Source organism: Amphiprion ocellaris, chromosome 17 (assembly GCF_022539595.1).
Source record: "Amphiprion ocellaris isolate individual 3 ecotype Okinawa chromosome 17, ASM2253959v1, whole genome shotgun sequence".
Taxonomy (NCBI): Eukaryota; Metazoa; Chordata; class Actinopteri; family Pomacentridae; genus Amphiprion; species Amphiprion ocellaris.
This window is the reverse complement of record NC_072782.1, coordinates 13949743-13977022: the sequence shown is the minus strand read 5'-3', so window position 1 is coordinate 13977022 and position 27280 is coordinate 13949743. Positions and strand designations below refer to the sequence as shown.

Below are 27280 nucleotides of genomic sequence, written 5' to 3'. Positions count from 1 at the left end.
TCACTTTAAAGTAAAGATAAAGTGAAAAATATACTGGGTATTTAAATTTAGAACAACACTTTGTAAAATACTCTTATATTGGGATGAGGAGCAATTCCGTGAATACATATAAATATTCCAGTGAGGTACACATACCCTAAATGGGTACCTTAAATGTACCTTGTTACATTCCAACCCTCATATGACCCATTCCTGCTGACTATAGACTATCTGTTGGATACTGGACTCCCAGAAGTTTTTCTTTCCTCCACAACTTTTAGATGTGGTCTGTGTACAGACCATAGACGTTAATTACAGGTTTGGTTTGTACATGTGTATATACGACTGTCAGAAAGCATAACACACATACAGAAGCAGGTTGTGTCCCAAACTCACAGAGCACAAGTGGCCATGTATAACTTCCTTTGACACACTCTGGACGTGCAGCCCTGTGCACTGCTTTGCCATTCCCCTCTCTTGGATAAATATAGTGCATAATGCTGCCAGTTAAAACCAGACAAGAATCTGACTAAGTGTGGTTTGGACCTTTAACTGGCCAGCAGCGAGGAGGGGCTCTGAACATGGACTGTGGTGTATTACAGTAACAAAGAGTCATCAGCGCTTTATGCACACCAGCTGGCCTTCACTCCCAATAGCTGCCAAACAGTTGTTCTTATTACTCAGTCGCTGGTGCTGTGGTGATGAAGAGTCCAGGCCAGAGCTGTGACGATCATCATCAGCAGCAGCAGCAGCTCTGTGGGAAACAGGGGGGCGTTTGTGGATGGACAGAATGGGAGGACACAACAGTGAGCGAGAAAAAGTCCTTGATTCTCTGTGATGAGCAGTGAGGGAACTCCCTGAGCTGATGATGTCATCCTGAGGATGGGGACACACTTTGAACTGTGTGTTCCACTCCACTGTCATGACTAAGGTCTTTCCTGAACACAAACAGTAGTAGAACCCAACGCGACTGGAAATAGCTCTGAATACAAGGCTGGATCCTCCATACTTAAAATAGTCTGGGGCTGGATTAAACATCCAGAGCAATGTCTCCTCCCATTTGGCAATGAGTGAAAGAGCCCATAGAGCAGATTTCCTCAGTTTAAAGAAAAACGAAAAGATAAAAGACGGCGGGAATATAACAGAAAATAAACACATTCTTAAGAGGAACATCAGATCAGTTTACCACTCTGTAAGAGAGACCGAACATCGAAAGGCAACAGGCAGCGACAGGTCCAGACAAAGAAACACAGACAAAGGGAAACGTTCACCAAAGCTGCAGTGTAACAGCCATGAGTGTGTCACTGTTGGCCTAGTTGGCTTGTTCTTGTTTCTCTTCTCTCTATTTTCTCTCTCTCTTTGGCATCACTTTCTGATATCCTGGAGAGCATCGCTGTAACACAGGGCTTTGGCCAGATGTCTGTCCTCACCAGTGCTTCATAACAGACTAATCTAATCTGGCTGCCCTGCAGGCATGCACACATACACACCGATGGAAAGGTTAAACAACCTGAGAATGGATGACGATAGAGCTCTTAAAGAATGAAGTGAGAACGAAGAATTAGACATAATAAGGTTGACAACACTAGTAAGATACTAATGAAGACAAACACACGAAGTACAGGTGATGGGATGTGCAGCTGGAGGAAAAAAACAAAGAGCTTAAGCTTGGAGGAATTTTAAAACATTCAAGACTAACATGTTATCTTGGCATGAGTTGCAAGATGTAGAAATGAGTGCTTTTTGTAAGTGTGAGATTCGTGGAACATAAAGAACAGGAGAAACATAAGGGAGCACAGTTTACAGAGTCTCTACCAAGTGCAGCAAGATACTTACAGGCTCTCCAGGGAGTCCAGGTGGACCAGGGTAACCTTTCTGTCCCTGCAGAAACAAAAATGAGACATAAGTGAGGATAAAATGACAGACAATGAAAAGGTGAAAGAAAGCAAACAAACTCTGAAAGACTTGACAGCTGTGGAAGAATGTGACAAACACAGGATAGGATCCTCCTCAGTGTGTGGAAATTACAAGTGGAGTTTTCTGCACAGTCAAATATGCATGTTAATGCTAACAGCACCAAGAGACAAATTCAGTGCCATATGCAAGGAATCAATCTGTCCTTCTGTCAGAGGATCAGACTTTCCACTGACTGTGTTCACAGAGTTATGGTGCTGGGGAGCCTGTGCCAGGATCATGGCATGTTGAGGATATAAATGCCTTCCTGTTTGAGTCAGATATCAGGTCCCTCCCACTGCATGCAGGGCAGACAGCAACATTAAAGACTGCTTGACATAGTGCTTTTCTCCAGTTCTGCTGACTTCAGCAGCACAGACCCCCAACAGTGAGTGGAGAAAAACTAAATCAAAGGTGGGAAGACATGACTTCCCAGACCACAGTTTGATAGAGTGAGCGAGCAAGAGAGACCAAAAGGGAAAGAGGGAAAAAACAAAGTAAAAACAGACGGCAGAAGAAAGGAAAGACTCCTGTTGTCCCGTTTTCCTAAACCACAGCTCCAGAGCACCGAGCCAAGACTCCCAGCGTTCCTGTAAACTATCCTTAAGCTCTGTTCTCTAAATGCCACAGGAGCAGTGAACGCAGCATCCCTCTTACCATTATGCTACCTGATCACTCTCACTGGCTTAAAGCCTCACACCAGCATTTAAAACTGTCATCTTGAGCAATAAACCTTTAATAGGTACAGCAACTGTGTCAACAATGCATTTTTAGGAATGTTATTGTTAGCCAGTGAGTTAGACAATGTTATTGACAGCCAGTAGCAGCTGGATTTAAGCAGGAGGCTTGAGGCCAAGATGAGGTGCAGACAGACCAGAGAGGTGTACTGCGAAGCAAGATTAACTTAGCCAGGCTTTCTTTGTGTCAGCTGGCTAAACAGAACCTAAATCCCCAAGTGGAGATAAAGTGTATGATGATTGTAAAGTTTCTTTGTTAAAAACTAACATGACATGACATTTAAGTCTGACACTGTCCTAGGATGAAGGATATGTGGAAATTAGTTTAGTTTCGACAAAAAAAAATTTAATTAATGTTAGCGATCAAATATTCTCTGTAATAAATACCCATAGACTGATAAGATAAGATAAGATAAGATAAGATAAGATAAGATAAGATAAGATAAGATAAGATAAGATAAGATAAGATAAGATAAGATAAGATAAGATAAGATAAGATAAGATAAGATAAGATAAGCTTTTTTGATCTGACAGTGGGGAAAGTTCACTGTTACAGCAGCTCCAAGGAGAAAAAAGGTATAAAGGCAGTACAGAATAAATTAGAAACACACAGTGCAAAAACGCAGAGAACGTTATATACACAGAAGATGTTTTTTTTAAGAAGACTATTTCCATGAGGATGAGGTTGAAACAGTTATTGCACATTGCACACAGTTATTGCGTATATTTACTAATCTCTACTCTACTAGTGCAGCACCAACAGTATAAAAGGGACTTGGTAGCAAACCATAATAAATAAACATATTTATGCATTTTCTGTATCTCCATTTGGCACTTACACGATGCATACAGACTTCCTACTGTAACTGTACAGCTTCATTCAGTGGCATTACTGACAAAATGCATAACTTCAGCTGAGAATCTGCATCGCTTATAGAAAATATCATCACAAAAAGAACTTGTGAAAGGCTGGGAATTCATACAGTCAGTCTAAATCTGAAACTCTGAACTGTTAGTTGTGCAAAAACAAAATTAAAAATGTCTGTTGGCTTCACCAAGTCTGCCAAACCAACGTGCCCATTAATAGAAAAATGGAAAACAATAAAACCCATTCGATCCCTGTGTTTGTGGAGTTAGTTCTTCCTGCTTACAATGTTCATAAATTAGCAAATCAATGGGATGTGTTTCCCTTATTCACATGAGTAATGAAGAGGACCTTCATCACAGTTATAATTAAAATAAACTATATTTCCTTCTGTATTTTTGTTTCATCACAGACCTAATCCTTAAACATTGAATCTCTCTCTCCTTCTGCGTCTAAACTTTATTTTGGAGAACTTCTGAATCTTGCTATCGCCTCACATCATCTGGTGCACATCATCAAGAGACCAGTAGGCGGAGATGCTTGGCCTTCGGGATGAAAATACGTGACTAACACACGTAAAACAAATAGAGATGTCAGCAAGTGCTGACAGGCCGCTGCCACATCACAACACCACAAGCAGAAATGTGTGTGTCCTTTCCATATTTCTGTGAAAGGCCTATTGGTAAGCAGTGCTGTGGAGAGAGCAGGGACGGTTGCACTTGCAGACACATGGCGCCTGTGTCTACAAAAATTTCCATCTGTGAATTGTAGCGTTATGATGATTGGATATTGTAATAATTTGCTGATGTATTTGTGTTTGTTTGAAGGTCACCCACATTTGTCTGATGGTGGTCTGTTTATATGGAACTCAGCCACTGGTTTGATTTTTTTCCCCTAAAAATTAATTATTTCCAACCACTTCTTGACCCAACACATGTTTTCAGAACAGACCTAATGACTTTCTTAAGGGTACAAACACACATATGTCAGCAGAGCAGCACACGTGCACATTCACACACAAAGATACATATACATCATTATACCCCATCTTATTACATGGCTTACTTATAGTACAAACATGTGTAGTGGCTTAGAATTCCCACACTGTGCTGTGAGGTGCACCAGCCACACAAGCACACACACACACACACATACACTCGCTGTGGGTCCAGGGTATTAACCGTAGCCTCTCAACCTCAGCTGGACCATCTCAGATCCTTATCTCACTCATTACAAGCTTGCTAATGAGAGCGGCCATTCCCACCGGTCTGCCTGTGTTTACAGTACCACTTGTTTAATGAGCATGTGTGTTCAATCAGATAAACCCACTAGAACGCGTTTCATTTACAACAGCTCCCCTGTAGCACCCTATAAGCGCCACCCCTCCTACCCCACTAAAGCCAGGGAGCGCCCCAGGGAACGCTAAGCGCATGTTGGCAGAAGCAAAATAAAAGACACATTGTGTCTGCTGATGACATGTCGTTCATCTGACTTGTTCTGTGCACAGTTAACTTTGTGGGTGTTCAAATAAGCACAGGCCTCATGTCTTTCAAACCACAAGTCATGTGTCTTCCACTGTCTGCCTCCACTGGACAGCACCCTGGTAGCAGAAATATACCGCTCACCTCATTAATCTCTGCTTTCATCTTTCCACCTCCAAAATCTACATACAGCATGGAGCCAGATGATTGCTCAGAATAATCGTCTGGCTCCATGCATGCGTTGCATGTACAGCAGCACATAAACGCTTCACGCAGATGTCTGGCAGGGACAGATGAAACAAACATCTGCATTAACGTAACTGGACAATATGATCTAACCAGTGGACAAAGGTTCCTCATCTGATCTCCGTCTGAACCGCAATTTCAACAGCATGTTTGTTTGCATGCAGTATCGCTATTTAACTACTTCTACTGGTAGACAGAGGAATGATTTGTTGTACTACTTGTGAAACATGGACAGAAAATGATGGTTGATTTGAATTCTCCTGTAATTGCAATGATGATGAGCATGTGGATTTGTTAGTTTAAACATCAAGCAGGAGCTAAATGGAGAGAGCTCATTTTTGGAAAAGGTCTGCTGGAGCTTCAGACAGATTAATGTCATACAATAAACGGTCATGCAGAAATAAAGGAAAGGAGTATGATTAATACAACATCTAGCCCCTGCAGGGATATTACAATATATCGTTGTGCTTCGTGTTCATAGGATGCTCTTGTTAGGAGAACTGTGGTTTGGACTTTGCTTGAAAGGAAAATCATCTGTATAAAATCTAATCTGAGAGGAAACAGCCATGGAACTATCCAGGATGGGGATTAATTTATAGTACATTTATGTACACACATGTACATTTTTATTGTGAGCACAGTGCCGTGTGTGGAAACTTCGCCGTGCCAGAGCACCTTACACACGTTTGTATGGCACTAATGGGAAAAACACATGTGCAGGTAGAGTTCTTATGGACAAGGACTCAACATAATGTGTCTCAAGACAGCCATATTCTCCCAAAATACTGCATACTAACCATGTGAGCGTTTACAGATTAGTTTTCCACTGTCTGACTTCATACTGACACTTTATGTGAGTATTTTTGGCTTAATAACGCCTGACTGTGCACATCTTTGGCCTAATAACAACATTTTCGAATAGATAATTTCTTAAATGCACGCATTGTGGTGCTTATTATCATATCCATGATAGCTATGTTGAAGTTGGGAATTATTAGCTTTAAAATTGCAGTAGGAAGAAATCTTGAAAAGGCAAAAACAAACAAACAAAAACACCACGATTTGAAAATACTGCCCTTCCACTGCAGCTCTTCTGTCTCCCCTCTCTTTACTAAGCACTTCCCACCAGACGATCATGGGCACATGCTTCGAATAAATAATCTAAAAGTGACCCTAAACTTGTGGCTTCATATAGGTTTCAAACCCTTCTTTCCTGAGTGAAAGTCTTCTGTTTATCTCATGGCACCACCACATCCTCTGCCCACTGTGCTCTTCAAGCCTTCATTGTTCTCCCCTTGTAGATGTGATGAACAGCTGAGAACACCACAGACGTGTAATTGTGGTTATTATACTACTTTCTCGTCTGTTTGGTGTCTGCTTGGAGGACTCACTTCCACACACGTGCGATAGATTGCTGTTTACATGCTTTTCACCGTACTGCTCAGCATGTACATTATTGCAACTGTAGCACAGTTGCCATGCAGACACAAATTTGGGCTGCATGCAGGCATCTGTGGAGGGATTTGCCAAAAAACATCCCAAAGAATACCGCCTACTCTAGCTTTAACTTACACTCTGTTGATGACATCCACAGCAACTACGGCATCTACATCTGACCCATATCAAGGATCAAGAAAAAGTCCAATGTTATCTCTCAAAGCAAGACCAAAACTAAAGTGTACAACATTATATGTTTACATTTACTTGTTAAATCTAGGACTTTACAGTTGCAAACTTGCTCAGTGTAAAATAAAAGTTATTACAAACATGTTCTTGCATTCCAGGTGGTTGGAAGTTTAATTCTGTGTCTCAATAGTGCTACACATGGGGGAAACAGAGAAAGAAAGTGTTTTTTTTAGCTGAATAGCTTGACATTTCAGGAAATATTGAACATCTGATTTATAGCCAAGAGTGAGATGAGAAGGTTGATCCCACTCTGATGGTTAAGTGTTGGAGGTCTGCACTTCAGATCAGCACCTCTGATGTAAGGACGGGTATTTCAAACTTAGCAAATAAAATGTACAAAGCCACTGGACAGTATGTCTTGGCTTTCAGACGGAAAAACCACAGACAGTGTAAAAGACAGATGCAGAGAAAACAAACAAAACGTGAGAAGAAGCAGAGCAACGAGCAGAAGGAACAGACACAGAGGGACGGAGGCAGTAAGGTGAGATGTGTGGCTTGTAATGCAGCCTTGTAGTTGAGGTTTGGCCTGCTGTATGTCCCCTCTCCCTGACCCTGTCTCACATGCTGAAAAGCCATTCAGCGTCTGCTTGGTAGAACAAACGTTGTACAGAGCGGAACATGCTTGGCTTCTCTTGCAGTGTAAAATCACACTCTACTATCACACATTTAAAGCACCACTGTTTTTTCCATTAAAGTTTTCCATGGAAAACCGGCAGCCAAAATTCAAGAATTCCCGGTCGAAACGTCAAGCTAACGCTGATTTAGAGCACGTATATTTGCATGTGTGTTTGGGTGTGTGAGTGAGACAGGCGTAGAAGGTGGAGGGGAAAAATACAGAGCAGAACAGAGGAAAAGCTGCTGTTGTCCCGTTTTCCTAAACCACAGAAATCCAAGCAAACGAGATGGAGCAAGTCAAACGGCCAGAGAGGTACGAAGAGGAAGAAACAGCACATGTTTCAGGGTGGCCAAGGAGTGAAATGCAATGTCAATAAAAGTCATTATTTCTTTTCAACGTTGCACTGACGTTGCACCGGGCATCGATGTCTCAGTGGAGACCTGCGTGAGGGAAGAACACGCCTGGGACTTTCCACCTGAGCGGACTGAACATGAACAGAACAAAGCCTGTTTGAGACAGTTTGGAGACTGACTCACACATCTGTCAAAGAAGTGCATGGAGGACGGAGATTTATTAAAAGCTACAGTGTAACTGAGTTGTTGAGGACTACAACAGTTTATTGTGCTCTTTTTGTGTAATGAAAAAAGGGTTAATAAGCTTCTTGGTGTTTGTGTACGGAAAGGAAGTCAACTCCTTGTGGTTAATTTAACAAGTTTCCTTTACAGTCATCATGTCTGTGGTTAAATGACCAATACCTGAAGCCTTCTCTGATGATGTCAGTCTGTGTCTGTTGATGAAGTTGCTATGGAAATGGCTCCCCAGACAAAAGGCTATGATGTCATTCTGATAAGTAGGGGTTATAATGTGCCCTTTGGGGTTTATTAAGACAATTTGCTGAGCTGCTGCACATCACAGTGTAGACAGGTAGAAAAAGCTGCTGAGGGTAAAGAGTAGGCATGCTTACTTTCACCAGATGATCTTTTCCTTATGGTAAACAATCATTTTGCCTAATTTGAATTGCATAAGAGGTCAGTCAGCTGTCACCAGCCACTCTGATTCGTAGGTCACTGCCTAACTTGCTGAGAGGCCTTCAAATCACTGCCATTTAGTTTGAAAGGAGTCTCTGTGAATGTTTTCCAGCAGCTTTATGTTTTTTTCCATGCTGGATGAGTGTGTGTAAAAGAGAGAGGCAGAGACATACAAATTGACATAGACACACACAACACGCACAGAAAAGCAGACTCCTAACAAAAGCCATATGTTGAGCTGTAGCCGTCCAACGTCAGTCTGACACTCAGAGCTCTGTGACTCTGGAAAGAAAGCAAATACACCCAGAAGCTTTACACCTCTCCTGAAATGCATACAGTCTACCTGCTATATTCAATTACTCAAATAATTCATCTACTTTACTTGAACTGTACTCAACTGTATTAGATACTAAATGCAAGTGGAAGCTGATAATGGAATCCTCTTTGCTATCTTCAGACATGTGTTTACAACTGTTCGTTTGGGAAAAGGAGAATTGGATTATTTTAGTGGAGACCTGATGAGCTCACAAGACTCATGAAGAATCTAGACCAATGTGACTGTAATTGCTTGACTTGAATCGTTTGACTGACTTTTACTGACACAAGTCACGCTCCGAATTAATCCATTTCTCTTGATTGAGTTTTGTTGGATTTCAACACTATTGTATTGAGTAATAATGCTTCATAGAAAATTGAATGTTTGCGTTGGTTTTCTAAATTGCATTTGCCCCACTAGCACCTGCAGTGGAAGAAGTCTTACATCAACCATTTAGCAATGACTTTCAGCTTTTTTTTTCAACAGTATTACACATGTAGCTACTGATCAGCTACCCATCTGTAACTTATCTATTTCAATCATTCACTTATTCTCCAGAGATCTCTTTCAACTATTTACATGCTACTTATCAGTTTTAACCACTCACTATAAAAAGACAGAAAAATCCTCTGTGATGTCACCTATAGGTTTTCTGGGAGTAGTTTTGAAGGTTTCGATATCTATACTACCATATGATGTGCCTGAAAAAATGTGTGTGTCCCAATCCATAGTATATCAAATACAGTACAACATTCTGACCCACAATGCTCTGTGCAGCAAAAGATAAGTGAAATACGTGGTGATGATGAAGCACAGACAGATGACAGCTCATTTCGCACTACAGACTATGACCGATATCAAAGTTGAGGGTGCAATATTATCACAAAACTCCCAGTTGTATATATACTGCATGCAACAGTACATACTCTGTAAGGGCAGCTGCAGAGCATGCTAAAAGTAAAAAAGAAAAAGTGTTTGATGCAGATTGCAGGGTCAGTGTGGTGGCACCGCCTATCACCATCTTGGCAGTGCCTAACTCCACCTAAATCCTGGCTAATCCAAAAATGAGCAGAGAGGTTAAATTTGAGTGGAGCTGAGGCAAACCATCCCTATGCCAAGGACTATCCTATATCTCACAGTGGCTCTGCTCATAACTATAAATAATTTGAATCTTTAATACAATTTAATCAGGTCAGTTATCTAAAACTCAAACCCCCTATCGTTGTCATGAAAGAGGAAGTTTGCTATAGAGACCAAAATCAGCTTTTGTACCAGCCTGTAAGCATTTTTCTGTTTTTTTGCTGTGAAAGCTGACCATTTTAGTATGGAGGTCTATAGGGATTGACTCACTTTTGGAGCCAACCTCAAGTGGCCATTTGAGGAACTGCAGTTTTTGGCACTGCCATGTCAGCTTCAGAGGTTGTTGTCGACGATTTAAATATGTATTCAGTGCTTTCGTCTGACTATCTCAACCATTTTTTACATTTCTCACAGCTTGAAGCTTATTCTCTCCCTCTGCTAGCTAGCAAGCATGCATATCTAACTGTAACGTGGTATTCAGGTGATGATTTTTTCAAATATGCTAAGCTACACTGCAAATTTTCTACATAACCACTGACTGATGAAATACCCTCAGGGAACAAACAATCGGTGCTATATTTTTGATGTCTGTTTTATGTTCGCACACAGGAATGCATTCACACAGTTAGCAACACAGACACATACATAACTCAGACTTTCCCCTTGCGCTTACTCTCAGCTGGTGCTTGTTGCAATCCTGTCTACCAGAAGCTCTGCCTCACCTTTTCTTCCTTACACTCATGAATCACTCAAACAGTGTCTTAAGTAACATCTAAGGCAGTGGTAATTTTGTGTTTGAGTGCATGATCCCCATCCGTTATACCCCTATAGACAAAAACCTCCCCATTCATCTCCTATAACATCCTTCCTGCCAACACTAAGACCCCTCTGTGCAGGATCCAGAAAACATATGGAAGAAATGGTGAGCACAGCACAAAAGGAAAAAGAAAGATGGAGAAAATTAGGAAGGAGGAGACAAGGACAGATCTTTGCGAAGATGAGCAGGTTACACACAAACAACACCACACAGGCACAATACAAGTACACAAAGGTGATGAAATGGTGACAATGACTCATGCATTGCCTTTCCTAAACAGTTCAAGGGCCTCACTGTTCAAAGAGTGAAGATATGACCAGGATTTCTACTGACAAGATCACCTGCTACATTAAATAGCAGCAGATTCAATTTCACTGAAATCAACTTGGTGAAAGGGTTTTTGAGAAACTCTACAGGGACCCGAATCTTACCTTTCGACCCTCTTGGCCAGTCAGTCCAACCGGGCCAATAATCCCTGAGTCTCCCTGGAACACAAAGCAAGAATGTCAAAAGGCAAGAATGGAAGAATGTCAATTTGCACAAGAAGCAATCATAAATGTGCTCAGCGCTCGCCAAACAGGACATCGTTAGAAAATAATGTAGCATATAAGGAAAGGAGGGATTTAATACCTTCTCTCCTTTAGGTGCAGAGCCAGGTGACATGCCAGGGTCTCCTTTTTTCCCCTGAGAGAAAGACAAACACAAAGGGCGACTCTGTATGGGTGAAAAATACTCAACTCATTCACTGATTTCAATCTCTGACAGCATCTGAGTCATAATCATCACTAATGAAGTAATTTCTCTGGCCAACACACTTCATCTGGATCGAGAACAAGGTTCAGGCTGTAAAAACTTTGTTTTTATAAATCAGATACTATTTTAAAAAAAAAAAAGGTCAAAAAGTCACAAAGGAAACTGAAATTAGTTGTCCTGTGACTGATAAATTCACTTTAACAGATGCTTTTCTTAATGAGGCCCTCCAGTCACATACACCAGGCTTCATTGTCAGCAGGTAACAATAATAAGGCTTCAGCACATCAAAGCTATGGATCGGAAATTACCCTGAGTGCTGACTCCCTCTCTCTCCCCTTCGGACCCCTGCCTTTTACAACTTTGTTTCATTTATTAATGATGAAAGAGCAAAGATTTCAGTGCACCCTGAGACATCAAACGCTTCATCATTTTTCTTTCAACACACTCACCAGGTAGAAGAAGCTGCTCTGCACCAGTCTGCCTACACTTTACTGAAGTGTCTATTCACTGAGGCAGGATTTTAAATCTTTACTGATGATCACATCTTTGTATTCCCTCATGCTTGTTTACAACCTGTTATATAGTGAGATTAAGAGGTGCTTTCTTAACTTTGGACAGAACCCGGCTGTTTACATTTCCGTTCAGTCTTTTCACTCAGCTGTTACACTGAAGTCCTTCTTACTGAACTCTCCGCAGCTGATGCAGTAAGTGTATTTCTTAAAATGTTGAACTATTCCTTTATGCCCCTGAACTCCTAAACCCACCAGCAGGTTTGCATTTCACCTTTTTAAAAATCTGCAAAGTTACATAATGTACCAAAAACTGTAAAAATAAATCAACTTACTCACAATTGTTTTTGAACTATTCGGCTGTGACATGCCATTCTGTCAATAAATGCAACCAAATCTAGGCTTTAAATTGAGATATTTAATCAAAGTCACTTCATTAAAATTGTCCAATAAAATTCAACCATGTGCACTGATTAGATCATGTGAAAAAGCTTAAAATTCTGCACCTACTGGCACAACTGTGCAGCCATTAGTGACTCTGATGTGACCAACAGCCAGGTCACAAAAATTCAGATACTGTTTAAGTGAACAAGGTGGAACTACCCCCCAGGTTAGATACAGCATAGATACAAATTCAGTATACAAGCAGTAAAATATCTATGGCACGGAAAACCACAATTTTTCCTAGCATAAATACATTTTGTACATGTTTATTTCAGGATTTTTACATTTTTGCTAAACAAATAACTATTCAACTTCTGTGTGTGTGTTTTTTATGGTTTATAGCATTATAACTATGTCATACTGCACAGTAGACATTTTTGAGTTTCTCTACTTTTAGTCATAGTTCTACTAATTCCATAGATGTGCAGAACTTTATGTTGCATTGAAAAATGAGTAAAAAGGAGCAACAAATGCCCATAAACAAATTTTTTTTTGAAAAGTGAATACTGGTGATTGTGCCAGCAAACTATGTATGGCCTGTAGGCCAAAAGGTATTGCAGATGCCACAGATATTTTTTGTTGACATGACAGTGATTTTACATTTATTCACTAAACTAGAATTTTGACAAAAAATGCTGTACAATAGAGAAAATGAGAAAGTGTCAAAAACCTAATATACGATACTTTGAAGAACTTTATCTTGCTGGAAATAAGATCCCATGATGATCCTTTCACTATTTTGGAGGAATAATTTAACATTTTGTACATTTACTTTCTTGTCAACATTAGAAAAATGAATACCACACTCATGTCTGCATGTTAAATATGGTGCTACAGAGAGCAGAGAGTTAGCTTAGCTTAAAGACTGGAGAGGAAGGAGCTGATCTATTACCAGCTGGTGCTGTCCAAAGGTAACAGAATCCACCCATGTTTCCAGTCATTATGCTCAGCAAAGCTAACCAGCTGTTGGTGGTGCTGAATATTTATTGCATGGACTTTAGAGCGGTATTGATGTTGTCATTTAACTCTAAATTAGAAAGTGAATAAGTGTTTCTCCCAAGTAAATAACAGCTAAAAGCAGAAAATAAGGGAAACACAATGGAAAGAAAGTTGAACAAAAAGAGCAGAATGTAAAAGAGACATAATAATATAAAAATCACATGCAGAGACAACGACTAGCACAGGCCCTGTGGGACTAGTGGAGGTCAGAGCTCTGGTGCTGGGGGTGGGCACTGTGACCTTGGTTGTCATTTATGTAAGGCATTTTTATAATGCTCTTTAAACACAGGTACTGCGCCTCACTCTGTACTCCAAGCACACAGTGTCAGAGGTCAAGGGTGTTTGCTAAGGCATACATCAGTCCAGACAATCACATGGGGGAACGGAGAATTTGTCTTGGGCAGGGTCATCTCCTGTTCACATGTTAAAACTGGACAGATTTATTTGGAGTTCTCACTTTCCGACTCCTAATGTCTTTCCCTTGAGCTCTGATAAATCACTTCAACCCCACTGGTGTCAACCAGTTTTTCTCTGCCTGCTCGGGCTGCAGTGGAAGCGCAGACTCATTCATTTTTCACAGGAGTTTCAGTGCAGGAATTTATATAATCATACACATATATTGGAGAATATTTTGTAAATACCAGGAGCCAATATCTCTAGGAACGCTTTAAAAACCTTACACAGATGGGGATCCTAACACTGATCTCTGTAGCACACATGTTTAAGTGATATGTTTGCTCAGCATTAAGCTCTGTGGTGTTTGTAGTGCTTCAGGTATAGCAGCCCTGCTGTGAACTTAGATGGCCCCGACTCTTTGGCCATAAAACCCCATTGCCCTTGCTGCTCTTTATGGATTCCAGCTGATATAGAAAAACTGAAAACTAACATGTCCTCATAGGATTATCATTCACATTAGGGACCAGAGAAGATCTTAAACTGCTTATTAAATTAGCAGAATGAAGCAAGTGCATAATCATGTAACTGTTTCATGTGGAAAAAACAACACAGCTTCTGGGCTCTTGGCATAAAAAGAAAGGCCAGCTTGTGATCATGAGTTAGACTAAGACCTGTACCTTGAGCCCGGGTGGACCAGGTCGGCCAGGGTTTCCATGGGGACCGGGGGCGCCCTGTGGAAAAGCCAGAAAAAATAAGAGAAACATAAGCAAAAGGTGATCGAGCTCTCAATCAATCTTCATATTGGGATGGAGCTGATGCAGGCTGCGGGTTTGCAACCAGAGCAAAGGGGGGCAAAGACTGTCTGGAGAACCTCAGCCTTCATGCTTTTTTAACCTATTTTCCTACACATCAGCTGTGTGTGGTTGTGTGTGTGTGGTGGGGAGGTACTTGGGGTTGGTGTTGGGGGTAGACGCTTATGGAAAATGGGTCTCTCTGGAGCTGCTTCACCATATGGATGTGGTTTTCCTGCCCCCTGTTGCCCCACACTCCACCACCACTCCACCCCCCTGACACACACACACGCAAACAAACACACATTTGCCAGGCATCCTAATGAGTAATGCAGATCATCCCGTATCATAACATTTTGAATTCCTCCGCTGGTGTGCCTTTCTGTCCGCATTGGCAGCTGCTGAGGAAATGAACAAAAACAAAGCGAGATCGACAGTGGCAGCATATTGGTAATGTGAACTATCCAACTCTGTCCAGCAGGACCCTTGGGAAGGTTTAGCAGAACAACTCTAGAAGCCAGGGAGTGAATATACACCGATTTTTCTTTGGTTTGAGTTACAGCCTACAGACAGAAGCTAAGAGGGGGCTGCTACGTCTCTGTCATTCATTTATCTGTCTGTCTGCCTTCTCTTCCTCTGAGTGACTTTTTCCCTGCAGATCTCTGACCTCACTCCTGCCCTCCACGTGGTGTGGCACCCCTGGGCCCCTCACCAACCAGCCGTCCTGGGTCAAGGGGTTGAAAGAGTCGGGAAGGGTGGAAAAAGAGCCAAGACTGCTGTAAGAGCTGGGTCAGTGATTTTCGTTGAGGTGAGTCAAAACAAATCAGGAGGCCCTTATGTTAGTGATCTGGTCTGTAGCATCAAAAGCCAACATCTACCGATGTCCAGACAGACAACTCTCTATTATCCCACGGAGGAGGCGGAGGGGAAGCACTCTGGGATTTGGGTTGGGTTATACAGCTCCACAAAAAAGTCCTTCGAGCAAAGTTCAAAAACAGACGCACTGGTCGAGTGCAGACATCACAGCATAAACCCCTTTTTCTGTAACTGCTTTTCCTGTCAAAGGCTGCTTTGATGACCGTCATGTCTGATTCACAGAGCTTCTCATGAAGGAACAGGACATGACTAAGCTGAGGTGTTATCTCTTGTTTGAGTCACAGAACAGTCAGGATTCCCAAACAGACTGATGGTAAGGAAACGGGTCTGATGAAATCTGTTTTTTCATGGTTTACATTCAAGACATATTCATTCCAAGGGTTGTTAATTTTGAAGAGCCTGCATCGTTTCCTCCCACTTCGGTTCGCATGCAGCTGGTGTTCCTCGAGAGCTGTCCATACAGTGTTAAGGGACACTGTTGTGCCCTAAATAAACTTAAACAAACTAGACATGTTTGAATTACATGCTTCAAAATTAACCCAGTGGTTTACCACAGGTTGGGCAGTACGCTAGTAGGCACAGGCTGGCACCAAACATTTGGTACTGTGCTCTTGCCTCCATGTCGTGTCCCTTTCTCTCACAACAGGTGTCTAATTAGAGAAGACCAGGGTGGAGCGCCCACAAGCTGAGGGCTATCACATAAAAAACCGCCATCCTCTGTACAGCGACGCAGGGCGTTACTGTGGTTCCTGTGGTCAAAATGCCGCTAGCTCTGTGCATTTCATACGAGACAAAAATCTAAAAATCTAAACAAATAATAGATCCTAATGTTTCATCGCATGGCAACATGCTCTGCTATGTATAAATATATGCTTGAATCTACAAAATTTCCACATGTGCAACTTAAAGCCAAGATATACTGCATGTGCATTAAAATCTGGATGCGTGACATCACTCCAAGGCTACATTCCCACACAGAATATTTTAGACGAGCCCTTTTAATGGACTAAGCTGTAAACATAGTCTGACTTTCAACACCAGCTCGTAAAAGTCAATTTAAATGTATATACAGTCACCGTATTAAAGATAAAAGACATTCTGTATGATGCTGTGCCAAATGAGAGCTGATGGGGTAATGTCTGATTAACTAACATTAGATCAAGAGAGCATGTGAAACCGCTGGATGTCTTCATAATTAAAGATCCCAGTCTGCTAACACACACACACACACACACACACACACACACACACACACACACACACACACACACACACACACACACACACACACACACACACACACACACACACACACACACACACACACACACTTACAAAACTTAAACTTTGCCTCAAAGGAATCAGGAAAAATATTTCACTGTTTGTTAAAATCCCAACAGTGTGTCTTTCCAGTACTGACTGAAACGAGTGGAATTTGCAGGACAATGTCACACAAATTACAGTAAAACTTCATTTTAACAGACGCAGACGGGGTGAGTGAGTTGCTTCATGCCAACGTTTTTAGTGCTAAATACATCATGCATTGCCCAGAGTACGTGAAAAAAGAAATGGTAAGTAATCCAAAGTATTATTTAGGCATTTAGAACAATAACAGTAATAGCTCATAACGGCAATGACAAGTTTGAAAATTACGACAGAAACCTCGAGCAAACTTTATGCCAGAACTTTTAAAGTCTTGTATTAAAAAATGCATTAAAGTGCCCAAAGGGGATTGGAGAAATAGTGAATAAGAACATGGTCTGTGATTTTTTACAGTCTGAGTTTATTACTGTAATATTCCAGAGACCCATACACACAATTTACTCCAGGGATCTAAAGACCCTTAAGAAGCTGATCTGCCTCCTTGTGCTACCAAAACGGCCCAACAAGCTGCTCTCAGCAGGGCTCAGCACATTTACACATTTAAAAGTTCTTTATAGCCACAGTTTTCTGGGTTTCTATATGGCCATGTGGGATGTGAGTTCGTGCAGGTGAAGCAAGGTGGGGGAAATTTGTTTAGTGACAGAGGAGTGGTTTGGAGGGGAAGCACGAGGAAAGATGGGTGACAGAGACTTTTTTCGCTCAGACAAAGACCCTTTTGACCCAGCATGCTTCAGACGAACACAGATAGATGTAGGCCTGTGCTCTCACGGGGTGAATCCACGTTTCCTCTCGCACCCGTCTACCACGTTGCCATTATACGCCCGCAAACAGACTGGAAAAAGCGCGGTCCGACTATTCATGGACACCTAGAAAAAAGCGTCTGTACTGACATCCGTTGCCATAGTAACGGCATCTCACACTCACATGTGTGGGATCAGAGGTCAAGGTTCACGGGTGGTGCTTCTTGGCTCAATGGTGCTCTGTGTGTCATCATACAGACTTCCAGTAATCCGAGGCTACAGAGGGTCATGCAAAAAAACTGGCGGGGCTGCTCTCTCTTCAGCTGTTAGCGGAAACTATTTCTTCACTTCGAAGAAGATGATCAAATCACGCTTCACCACCTGCGAGCCTGCAGCCGCAGCAGCCTGCCTGCAGCATAAATTCAGATTTGGAGTTAATTAGTTCACCAATCAACAAGTGCATTTCTTCTCCCAAATTGAAACCACACGCTCATCTGGCCGAGACGGCAGAGTTTGCACAGCATGTGTTTGCATGGAGTGCGTGTTTGCATGTGCGTAAATAAGTGTGTACCTCCGTGTTTGCACATACACATGGCAGCAGCAATTAGACTTGATAAATGCTTTTGTTTACAGGAAAGCTCCATAATCTGTCTCACTCTTTATATATGCAGGTCATAAACACAGCCACATATGTCTGCCCTGCACAGTGTGGGATTAGTGCTGCGGCCAGTATTCACTCCGGTGTGAGCGCCGATGTGTGCCAGTGTGCGCGTTAAACAAAACGACTGCGAGGTCAGAGTCACACACTGTTTGCATGTGACCCCTGTTAAAGCGGCATCAAAACTGATGGCCTTTACAAGTGCTTTTTTATTGAAAAGGCTTGTTTTCATTGTTTGCACTTTGCAAACCGACCACTTCCACTGACAATGCCGCAGGCAGTTCAACAGCTGGTTTGCTGTGGCTGACAAAGGCCATGTCTGAGCCACCAGGATGTAAATCAGTCTGAGGTGATTGGTCGATACATACTGCTGATGAATACGGTCTGACACAGACACTGAAGCCTTAAAAAGTTAGAGTTGAAATGTACGAACCAGTCCAGTCTAGCTAAAGCTGAAGGATTACACTGCAGTGCATATTTATTGCTTTAGCCATTTTGTTGTGGCTGATTTTCCGCTTTATGTGTAAAGAAATGATCAGTTTGATTCAGTACTCATATCCATTGCTTGCTGACCCTAAACAGAGGAATTTCACTTAACAGACTTGAGTCTTTTGCAGCTTTCTTTGCAACTTTCCTCAAATGTTTTTGGAAAAAAACTGCAGGGTTATTCAAAAATATTTCCACTTAGAAACATACTTGGTTTGACGGAGTTGACACAGCTCATTGTTTTGATTTTTAAGCCCAATCATAGTTTTATTCCTGGTAAGCATGGTTTGTATCCTAGGAAATACACTTAAGTGGGACTGATGTTGTGGAACTGCTACTAGAGACGAGATGGGAGGTGCTGAATGGGCTTAAATAGCTTTAATTAGAGCCATACAAAGACCTCCTTATACATCTATAGTGGTGGGGGATCACAGAGACTTTAGTTTAAGAGTCTCTCAGACACAAACACTAAGCACAGCTTAAAAAACATGAATATTAATCCATATACATTCATATATGCAATGTATGAAGTTGGTAAAACATCAGTCCTTCATTTTTGATGCATTTAAATGAATCTATGGTCTAGACAGCATGAGTTGCTGGCTTGTAATGTAGGCCTTGTAATTAACATCATAAAACAAGGAGTTAAAGGCTTATCCAGTCTGTAATACAGAAAAAAACAAGTCTACAGTCATACTAGCAGTTCTGTCAGTTTGCACTTAGGCACAGTTGTGCTTTAAGGTAAATGGTGATGGCAGTTTGTTAACATGCACACAAAAATAATGCAAATATGCTTGTTATCAGCAGGTATTAAGTAACAACTTAGATAATAACTGCAGAAACAGTCAAGACTGATGAGAACGCTATTCATTTGGCAGGTTTTTGGACATTAAGGAGCAAGTACAAATTCTGACATTATGAAGACACTACAGGAAAATTGAGGAGATCACAAAAGTTTTTATAATTCTTCCTTCTCCAAGTTTGTCAACAGTTGTTGAGACATTTCACTCAAAACCACAAATATCAACCCTAATGGTGTCACTGGAGGAAAACACGGGAACAGAGTGGATAACAGCAACAAATTTCATCGCAATCCATCCGAAAGTTATTGAGATATTTCAGCTTGGATCAAAGCAGCGGCTTGTGGACTGTGCAACAGGACCACACTGCCAGCATGGCTGAACACATATGTTAGTCTGGATGCATACATTAGGGACAAAGAGAAACAGAGGAAGTAACAGAGAATTCCTGAAAGAAGACCTTTGAATGAGACTATATCTATTTAACTGCCTTGGAAAAAGAGGCCTTTCATTAGGCCAGAATGGGATTCCTATGAAGTGTTAGTGCAGCCTGCTGCAACAGCTCAGTCAGGAGAAGAAAGTCCAGTGAAGCCATGTGTTCCCTGTCTGTTTACAGTGCTTTTATTAGGCATCCTGTGGCACAGGCAGACTTTTGAAAGGCCGTCTTTATAGGAGCTTTCCTGTTTATGCTTAGGGGTGGGAGGTCAGCGCTCGCAGCCCCGTGCTGAATATGGTCAATCTGCCTGCATAGGAAAACTTTGTGTGTGAGTATGTGAGAGTTTGTGTGTGTGTCAGCTGGTCGATGGGAGGGATTTAAAGTGATGTGGGAGACTGGCTTGGCAGGTTATTATTGTAACTGCAGAAAACAGTCCAGGACTTTGCCTTTGCTCAGCTGGAACACACAGATACAGTCTTCTCTGTCGCTGTCTGTGTGTCTGTCTGTCTGTCTTGAGTCACTCCCCTGCCAAGGAGGTTATTATGACTGTTTGTGTTTGGGCCTTTGGTCAACATCACGTCAGCCGCAGCAGAAAAAACACAAACACAACACACACACAAATACTCTCCATGACCCTAAATAAAGACACGCTTATTAACATGTTTGCATCGAAAAAATGTTCATACAGAATCTTCTTCAGAAGATACAAATGGAAGTGAGCTGGATGTGGCTGGAGGTGTTTGAGGGGCAACCAGGGAGACTTACCCGAGGACCCCTCTTGCCTGGCAGGCCTGTCTTCCCTGGAGGTCCTGGCAGTCCCTGGAGAGAGATTATTCAGTCAGTGTTGCATACTGATATACCAAACAAATGATCTTATTCAGTCCCTAAGCAAACTTCGTCTACAACTGTCAGGTCATTAAGACTCTCTTGTGTGTTTCCACAGTGAACTCCGCCACATCACACAGGCTGCACTTTGTCTGCAGTGTAAAAAGCGACACCTTCTCCTTCTGAAGTAATTCCATGTCAAGGTGATGAGAGTTCAGCCTTATCCATCATGAAGTTCCGAGCCTGTGCGGCAGGAAACGGTAGAAACACTAGAAATAACAGGTCATTTCCTGCACCACTCAGTGCCCCTGTGTGCCTTTATCGGGCTTGTGCTCATTCGTTTTCTTTTAATCAAAAAAGAGGAAAAAGGAGAAGTGAGGAAAAACAGAGCACGTGTGGTTTTTCTGGCGAACAGGACCAACCGGTAGGACTCTGGATTCTGATGTAAGTTTATGTTAAAGCATCTATAGGACATTTTTAAAATGCTTTGCTCACTGTAAAGTGCATTACAGTATCCTTACCACGTTGTTAAATTTGATGCCTGAGATAACACAGATATGAGAAAGTCGTAAAAAAGCAGCAGCATCGACCGTAAAGTGCAGTTATTGATGTGTCTGGGTTGTACAATGTCTGTAGTTTCCACATCTCAATTTTCACAAGGCTATGAACTTTAAGAGACAAGGGGCTGCTTCAAAAACAATTTCAGCAGCAAAACAGCAGCACACAATCCTGGGTCTAAAGGTTATTGTGATCACAGCCACTACCTGAATACAGTCTGTGACTTGCTTTATATCACTTAGAAGATTATAATTGGCCCCCTACTGTCTCCTCCAGGATGACCTCCACAGTTGAGACCACCCTTATTGTTGCAGGTGGTGCACTGTGGTGGCCTGAAGACCTGTCAGCATCGACACACACTCCTGTCCATCTTCACACTTCCACCCACCACTCCAGCCTTCCTTCCATACACTTGTTTATTTGTTTGTTCCCACTGTCCATCCTTAGCATATCACTTTTTCCCTAAGAGAATATGTTTGATTATCATTTTCCAACCATGAAGGTAGCAGATGTATGGCATTCCTACATCAGTAAGCATTTTCCAATCACCGCATTTGAAACACATGATGACAAAGACTGTTTTCAGTTATGGTGTTTAGAGTTGCTGCTTACGAGGAAATCTGTATTATGTATTGTTGTGCAAAGAGTTGTGCTGTGATCTAAAAATACTATTTGTTTTGCTTTCATTACAATCAAACCAAAATTACCTGTACAAACAGTGCAAATTTGCACAATCCCCTCTAATTTTTTATTGCCATAATTTGACAAATTAAACCTCTTTAAAAGCTTCTGGTGCCTTTTAAGTACAGGCAGCTTGTTGGTACAGTTTAACTGAACACAGAAGCCCAAAAGCGCGGAATTTTACAAAAGGCAATTCAGGTTGAAAAAAAATACATAACTCAGCGTCAGTGCTCCTTCAATACAAAAATTATCAGACTGCAACTCCAACTCTCACTTTCAGCAAAAATTCTAAATATATGAATCTCATTCGGGTGTCAGTGGGACACAACTCAAAGAAAGTCATTTGAAAAGCAGCAGCAAGGAGCCAAAGGTGCTTCAGAAGAGCAACTGTGTCTGCACTGGATGTTTGTCCTGGCAGCCAGATTCTGCACAATGAATTTCAGCTGAAGTCTTTTGATGTTTCAGATAATACAAGTGAGGAATGACGAGGCAAAAGCTAAATGAATGGATCAAGCAGTTCTTAGTCTGGCATGTGACTTTCACATTCATGAAAATGTGTGTATAAAAGAGGTAGAGTTTATGTGTAAAAGGGAATAAGAGAGGGACAGAGTTTGTATGTGGCATGTGCATTTATAAAACCTGAGGTATGTTGAAAAGGATGCATAACTGGGTTCATGTGTAGTACTACAAAGCTACACAGCGAAAAACACGCACATATACTCATGCAGGTGTATTTACTGCTGCTGAAACATTTAATCAATTAGTTTACAGCTATTAAATAAATTGCCAACTGTTCTGATAATCAATTGACCAATTTGAGTATTTTTTACAAAACAAAACTCTAAATCCTAATTCCTCACTTCTTAAATTTCAATATTTTGTGTTTTCTTTACTCCTCTATGACAGTAAAATGAATATCTTTGGATTGTGGACAAAGCAAGACATCTGAGGATATCTTCCTTGGATTTTGTAAACAATGATTGACATATTTCACCATTTTCTTTCATTTTTTAGAGGAAAAAGCTAATGGATTAATTGAGTAAATCATCGACAGATTGATGAAAACGATTCTTGCAGCAATTTACAACCAATTTAGACAGACGCTGTCCTGTCCTAGAACTGCATATAAGTCAAGACTCTTTTGTATTTCTGGGTCATAATTCCGCTACAGCCTACATTCTCTTCTACTCTGAGAATTTTGCATGGTTGAATAATAAGGCAAAGATTTGAACTAAAAACACTTCTCTAAGGTTAACATGATTCAACATCTATTTGGCCAAATGTGAACTTCAGCGGAGTATTGGCACTTGTAAATGTGCAGTTCTTTAGTAAATGACCCTCTAACTTTCCTTAATGATTCTTCCACAATCTATTTTCTGCGGCAGATTATTGCACTTCACATTGAGATCACAAGTCGTGCCTTCTAGATGGCAGTAATTTAGCTTACTGTAATGACAGTAAAGTCTGGCGTGGACATAAGTACAGAGGTAAATTAGCCAGCCCCAGACACGCTGTACTCTGCAGTCTACAGTGGCAAATTACAGATTACAAAACAGAATAAGAAAGGCGCACATATCAAACCCATAGCCTCTGCTCACATTTTACACTGAGATGAGTCAAATATGAACACGCCCAAGAGACATTAAGGTCTGACTACATCTGAAGGTGACAATTATATGTCAAACAATCGTGTGAAACTTTTAACAAGTTAAAATCCCACACAGTACAACTTAGACATTTGAAAAATTATTTTTCTCTTCTCTGTGGCTGATCATATACAGTGTACGAGTGTGTATGCATATATTTTCTGAAAAGAAGTGGTCAGAATTTAGAGATAAATGAAACGAAATGTGAAGCTAAATTTGATCTGAAGTGGTCACTCAAGGTGCTGCTAGATGGGTCTGATGGTGAGTATGAACTAAAAAAAGGAGAAAAGTGGCTGCCTCAGCGTTCCTGCTTTTAGTGACATACTGACGGCCTTGCCTGCCTCTGCGGCTGCTTTGAGAAGCTGAATATTTACACACTGCTTTGACCCTTGACCTTGCTTTGAAAGGGGGGCATGTGACCTCCTCTAGCACCCTCTGACAGAGGAATCTGGTGCAGAGACGGCAAGGCGTCAGACCTGACACGTCACGCCCAACCTGCACAGCTCTGTGCACAGAGGACGGAGGATAGAAAGTAGATAAAGGAGGACTTCTAACCTGTGTGGGAAAGGAGATGTAGCCATATCAACCTACAGATCTCCATGGTCTCCTATTTCTAACCCCACAAAATTTTAATCAAACCTGGTCTGACAAAGATGAGAACAAACTGATACGACCCCAGTGGAACACTTCATTCACTTGAACCTCTTTACTAATAAAACTCACCACAACTCAGCCGCTACTTTCTGCACACTCAGCTAAGATATGGAGTGTATGTTTCTTGCTAGATATAGTAGAACCTCTAGGTTTTCTTTGTGGCATTTGCACATAAACATTGCCATTAATCATGTCGAGCTGAGCAGAAGTTCTTACCGGTATGCCTGCATCTCCTTTCAGTCCCTTAGGTCCTGCCAGCAAGGAGAACTGTGTAGGTGGCACCTCCCAGCTCTGGAAGCCATCAGTAGCAGGTGGTGTTACTGCGTTGTAAGACGGCTTGGTAGGTCGTGGGGTGATGGGAGCCCTGGTAGTTTTGGGTTGCTTTGTTGGCTTGGGAATCTGTTTGGAGACTGGCTTGGAGGTTTTAGCAGTTGTAGTTTTGGATATTGTTGATTTTGAGGGGTTGACTTTGGATATTGTTGGTTTAGAAGGAACAACTTTGACAGAGTTCACTTTAGGTTTGGACGGAGTGGCTTTGGAAGGCTTGGGAGGTGTTTTCTTGCCGGTGGTGGGTTGTGGTTTCTTTGGGACTACACCTTGATCTGATAAGGCTGAGTCAGGCTTTGTCTTGGTTGGTCTGGTGCTGGTAGTGGCTGGAATAGTAGGTTTCTTCTTGATGTCTGTTGTTGCAATCGTCTTTTTTGCGTTGTTTTGAGGAGTGGGCTTAGGGGGAGTGGGTTTAGAGGGTTTCTGATTTGAAACTTTAGAAGTGGAGGGTCTTGGGGTTGGTGGTTTGGTGGGTGGTGCTCCTGTTCTGAGTGGTGCTGTGACACTTTCGGTCCTGGTCTTGGGAGGTGGGGAGGCCAAACCAAGCTGGGCTGTGACTGGCATCACAGTTCCCAGAAAGGGTGTAGGAATGGTCACATGGTTCGGCTTTATTGTTTGAGTGGGGGACACAAATCTGACAGCCGAGGCAGCAGCAGCAGCACTCCTGGCAAGGCTCACTCTTGTGGGCTTTTTGGAGGTTTCTGGGCCACCACGTTTAGGGGTAGCAGCAGTAGCTGTGATGTTTGATTCTCGTGGTAGGATAGGCAGCAAAGGAGGAAGGTTAGGCCTGTATGTATCAGCTTCCCTGCACTGTTTCTTAATGTAACTGCAGTAGTTGTGAGCTGCCTGTGCAGAAGGGACCAGATCAAACTGGCAGATGGCTCCTTCAAAGTGTGCTGAAGCTTGCTGCTGGCTTGTCCGCCCCAGCAGGAAGGAGCCCTGGAGCTCTGGAGCCAGTCCTTCCTCACTGTCCCACCCAAAGTCTGCATGAACACTCTGCTCTCCGCAGGAGGCATATAGAGTCACTCTCTGTCCATTAATTCCCACCGCCAGCTGGTGCCACTGGCCATCATGGGGCTCATAGGGCAGTGCCACCGAGGTGTTCGGTCCTGTGTGGAGGACCAGGCTGCCCGGTACAAGCTGCAGACCAAGAAGGAGCTTCTTGCGGCTTGTGAGGAGGGTGAAGAGGAAAGCGCTGTTGACACGGTGTGAGCGTACACTCAGGACCAGTGCCAAGTTGGGCCAGATGGCCGCTGGAAGGATTGAGCGCAATGGAGCGTCGATGTGCGCCCGCTGGTTGAGGATGATCCCCGATCTGAATGGAATGACCCCTGCTGGCACCGAGCGTGACGGCTTCTCTCCCTTAAGCCCCAACTTTTGGAGGATGTCAACATCTGGAAAGAGGGGAGAGTGGTGTTAGATATGTAAGTAACTACGATACTTACATTATGATGATCATGCTTGTTTTTAGGTACTGGCTTTAATACCTGACAAGTGCATTTAAGTTTTATTTTAAGGTTGAAGATTTTACATTATCATTCCGATCACATTTGTTTGTTGAATCTCAATCATTTGTATTTTGTCTGACTCAATGCACGGTTAGTTATTTATTGTTCTGCACAGCAAGGTTTAGTATTAAGAAGTACAACATCATATGAGGAATAGAGCGGGGAAGTTGTAAAGACACAGGAGAGAAATGAGCTTCACACTAAGCATCAAGCCTAATTAGATATTTTCTGTGCCCAAAATGTGTTTTTCACATGTGTGGTCAACGCATGTATACTGATCACAATCATATGTGGATGATAAATACCGCTAAAAATGAAGACATTGCTACTTTAGCAACAATCACATATCCACATAAAAATCCATTAATTAAAATGAATTAAATTGTTATTTTATTGCATGTAGAGCTCATGTATGAAAGAAATATTTAACCGGAATGAATTGGATTGTGAGCCAATTTTCCAAAAATGACTCTTGCCGGAGTAAAAGCAATGCATGTACTGCTATCTTCATGTCCATACATCACCTAATAACAACCTTCCAGACAATACTGAACAGCAACAGCAATTCACAAAATAATGGAGCTGAACCACTGCAGGGTGAACAGAGCGAGGAAAAGAATGAACATAAAAAAATGAAATACTAACAATAATAAACTCACTGGCTTTTGAGGTCACCAAATTGCTTCTGTAGGCTGTTTACTGCAACTTGTGGCCAAAACAAATTTATGTCCAGACAGACATAAAACTAGGATGATGTTGGGGGAGTATGGAGGGACCTTGTTTGCCTGTTTCCTGCTCTTTGAGTGGGCAGATGCTGCACTGAGGTGCTGTGGCGGCTACTGTTTCAAATGCCAGTGGTTTGCAGAATCACGACTCTTGCCAGTTTGACTGCGTGATTCTTGTGACGCATTAAACAGCTTTAAGTATGCCCACAACAAGTGCTCCATGCTTTATAGGGCCTGCAAATTCTTAAAGAAGCAGCTCACATCAAAATCTCAGCCTACCG

The 27280-nt window shown here is 41.9% G+C and overlaps 1 protein-coding gene across 1 annotated transcript in view; it reads right to left on the bottom strand.

Annotated features, from left to right (window-relative positions):
- col27a1a (collagen, type XXVII, alpha 1a) overlaps positions 1–27280 on the bottom strand; it is a 77145-nt gene that overhangs the window by 40755 nt on the left and 9110 nt on the right. Inside the window, exons 3-8 of the mRNA XM_023272217.3 lie at positions 24656–26160; positions 20841–20894; positions 14583–14636; positions 11435–11488; positions 11236–11289; positions 1816–1860 (exon numbers count right to left, since the gene is read on the bottom strand). Coding sequence (XP_023127985.2) covers positions 1816–1860; positions 11236–11289; positions 11435–11488; positions 14583–14636; positions 20841–20894; positions 24656–26160 — 1766 coding nt within the window. The remainder of the gene's footprint in view (positions 1–1815; positions 1861–11235; positions 11290–11434; positions 11489–14582; positions 14637–20840; positions 20895–24655; positions 26161–27280) is intronic.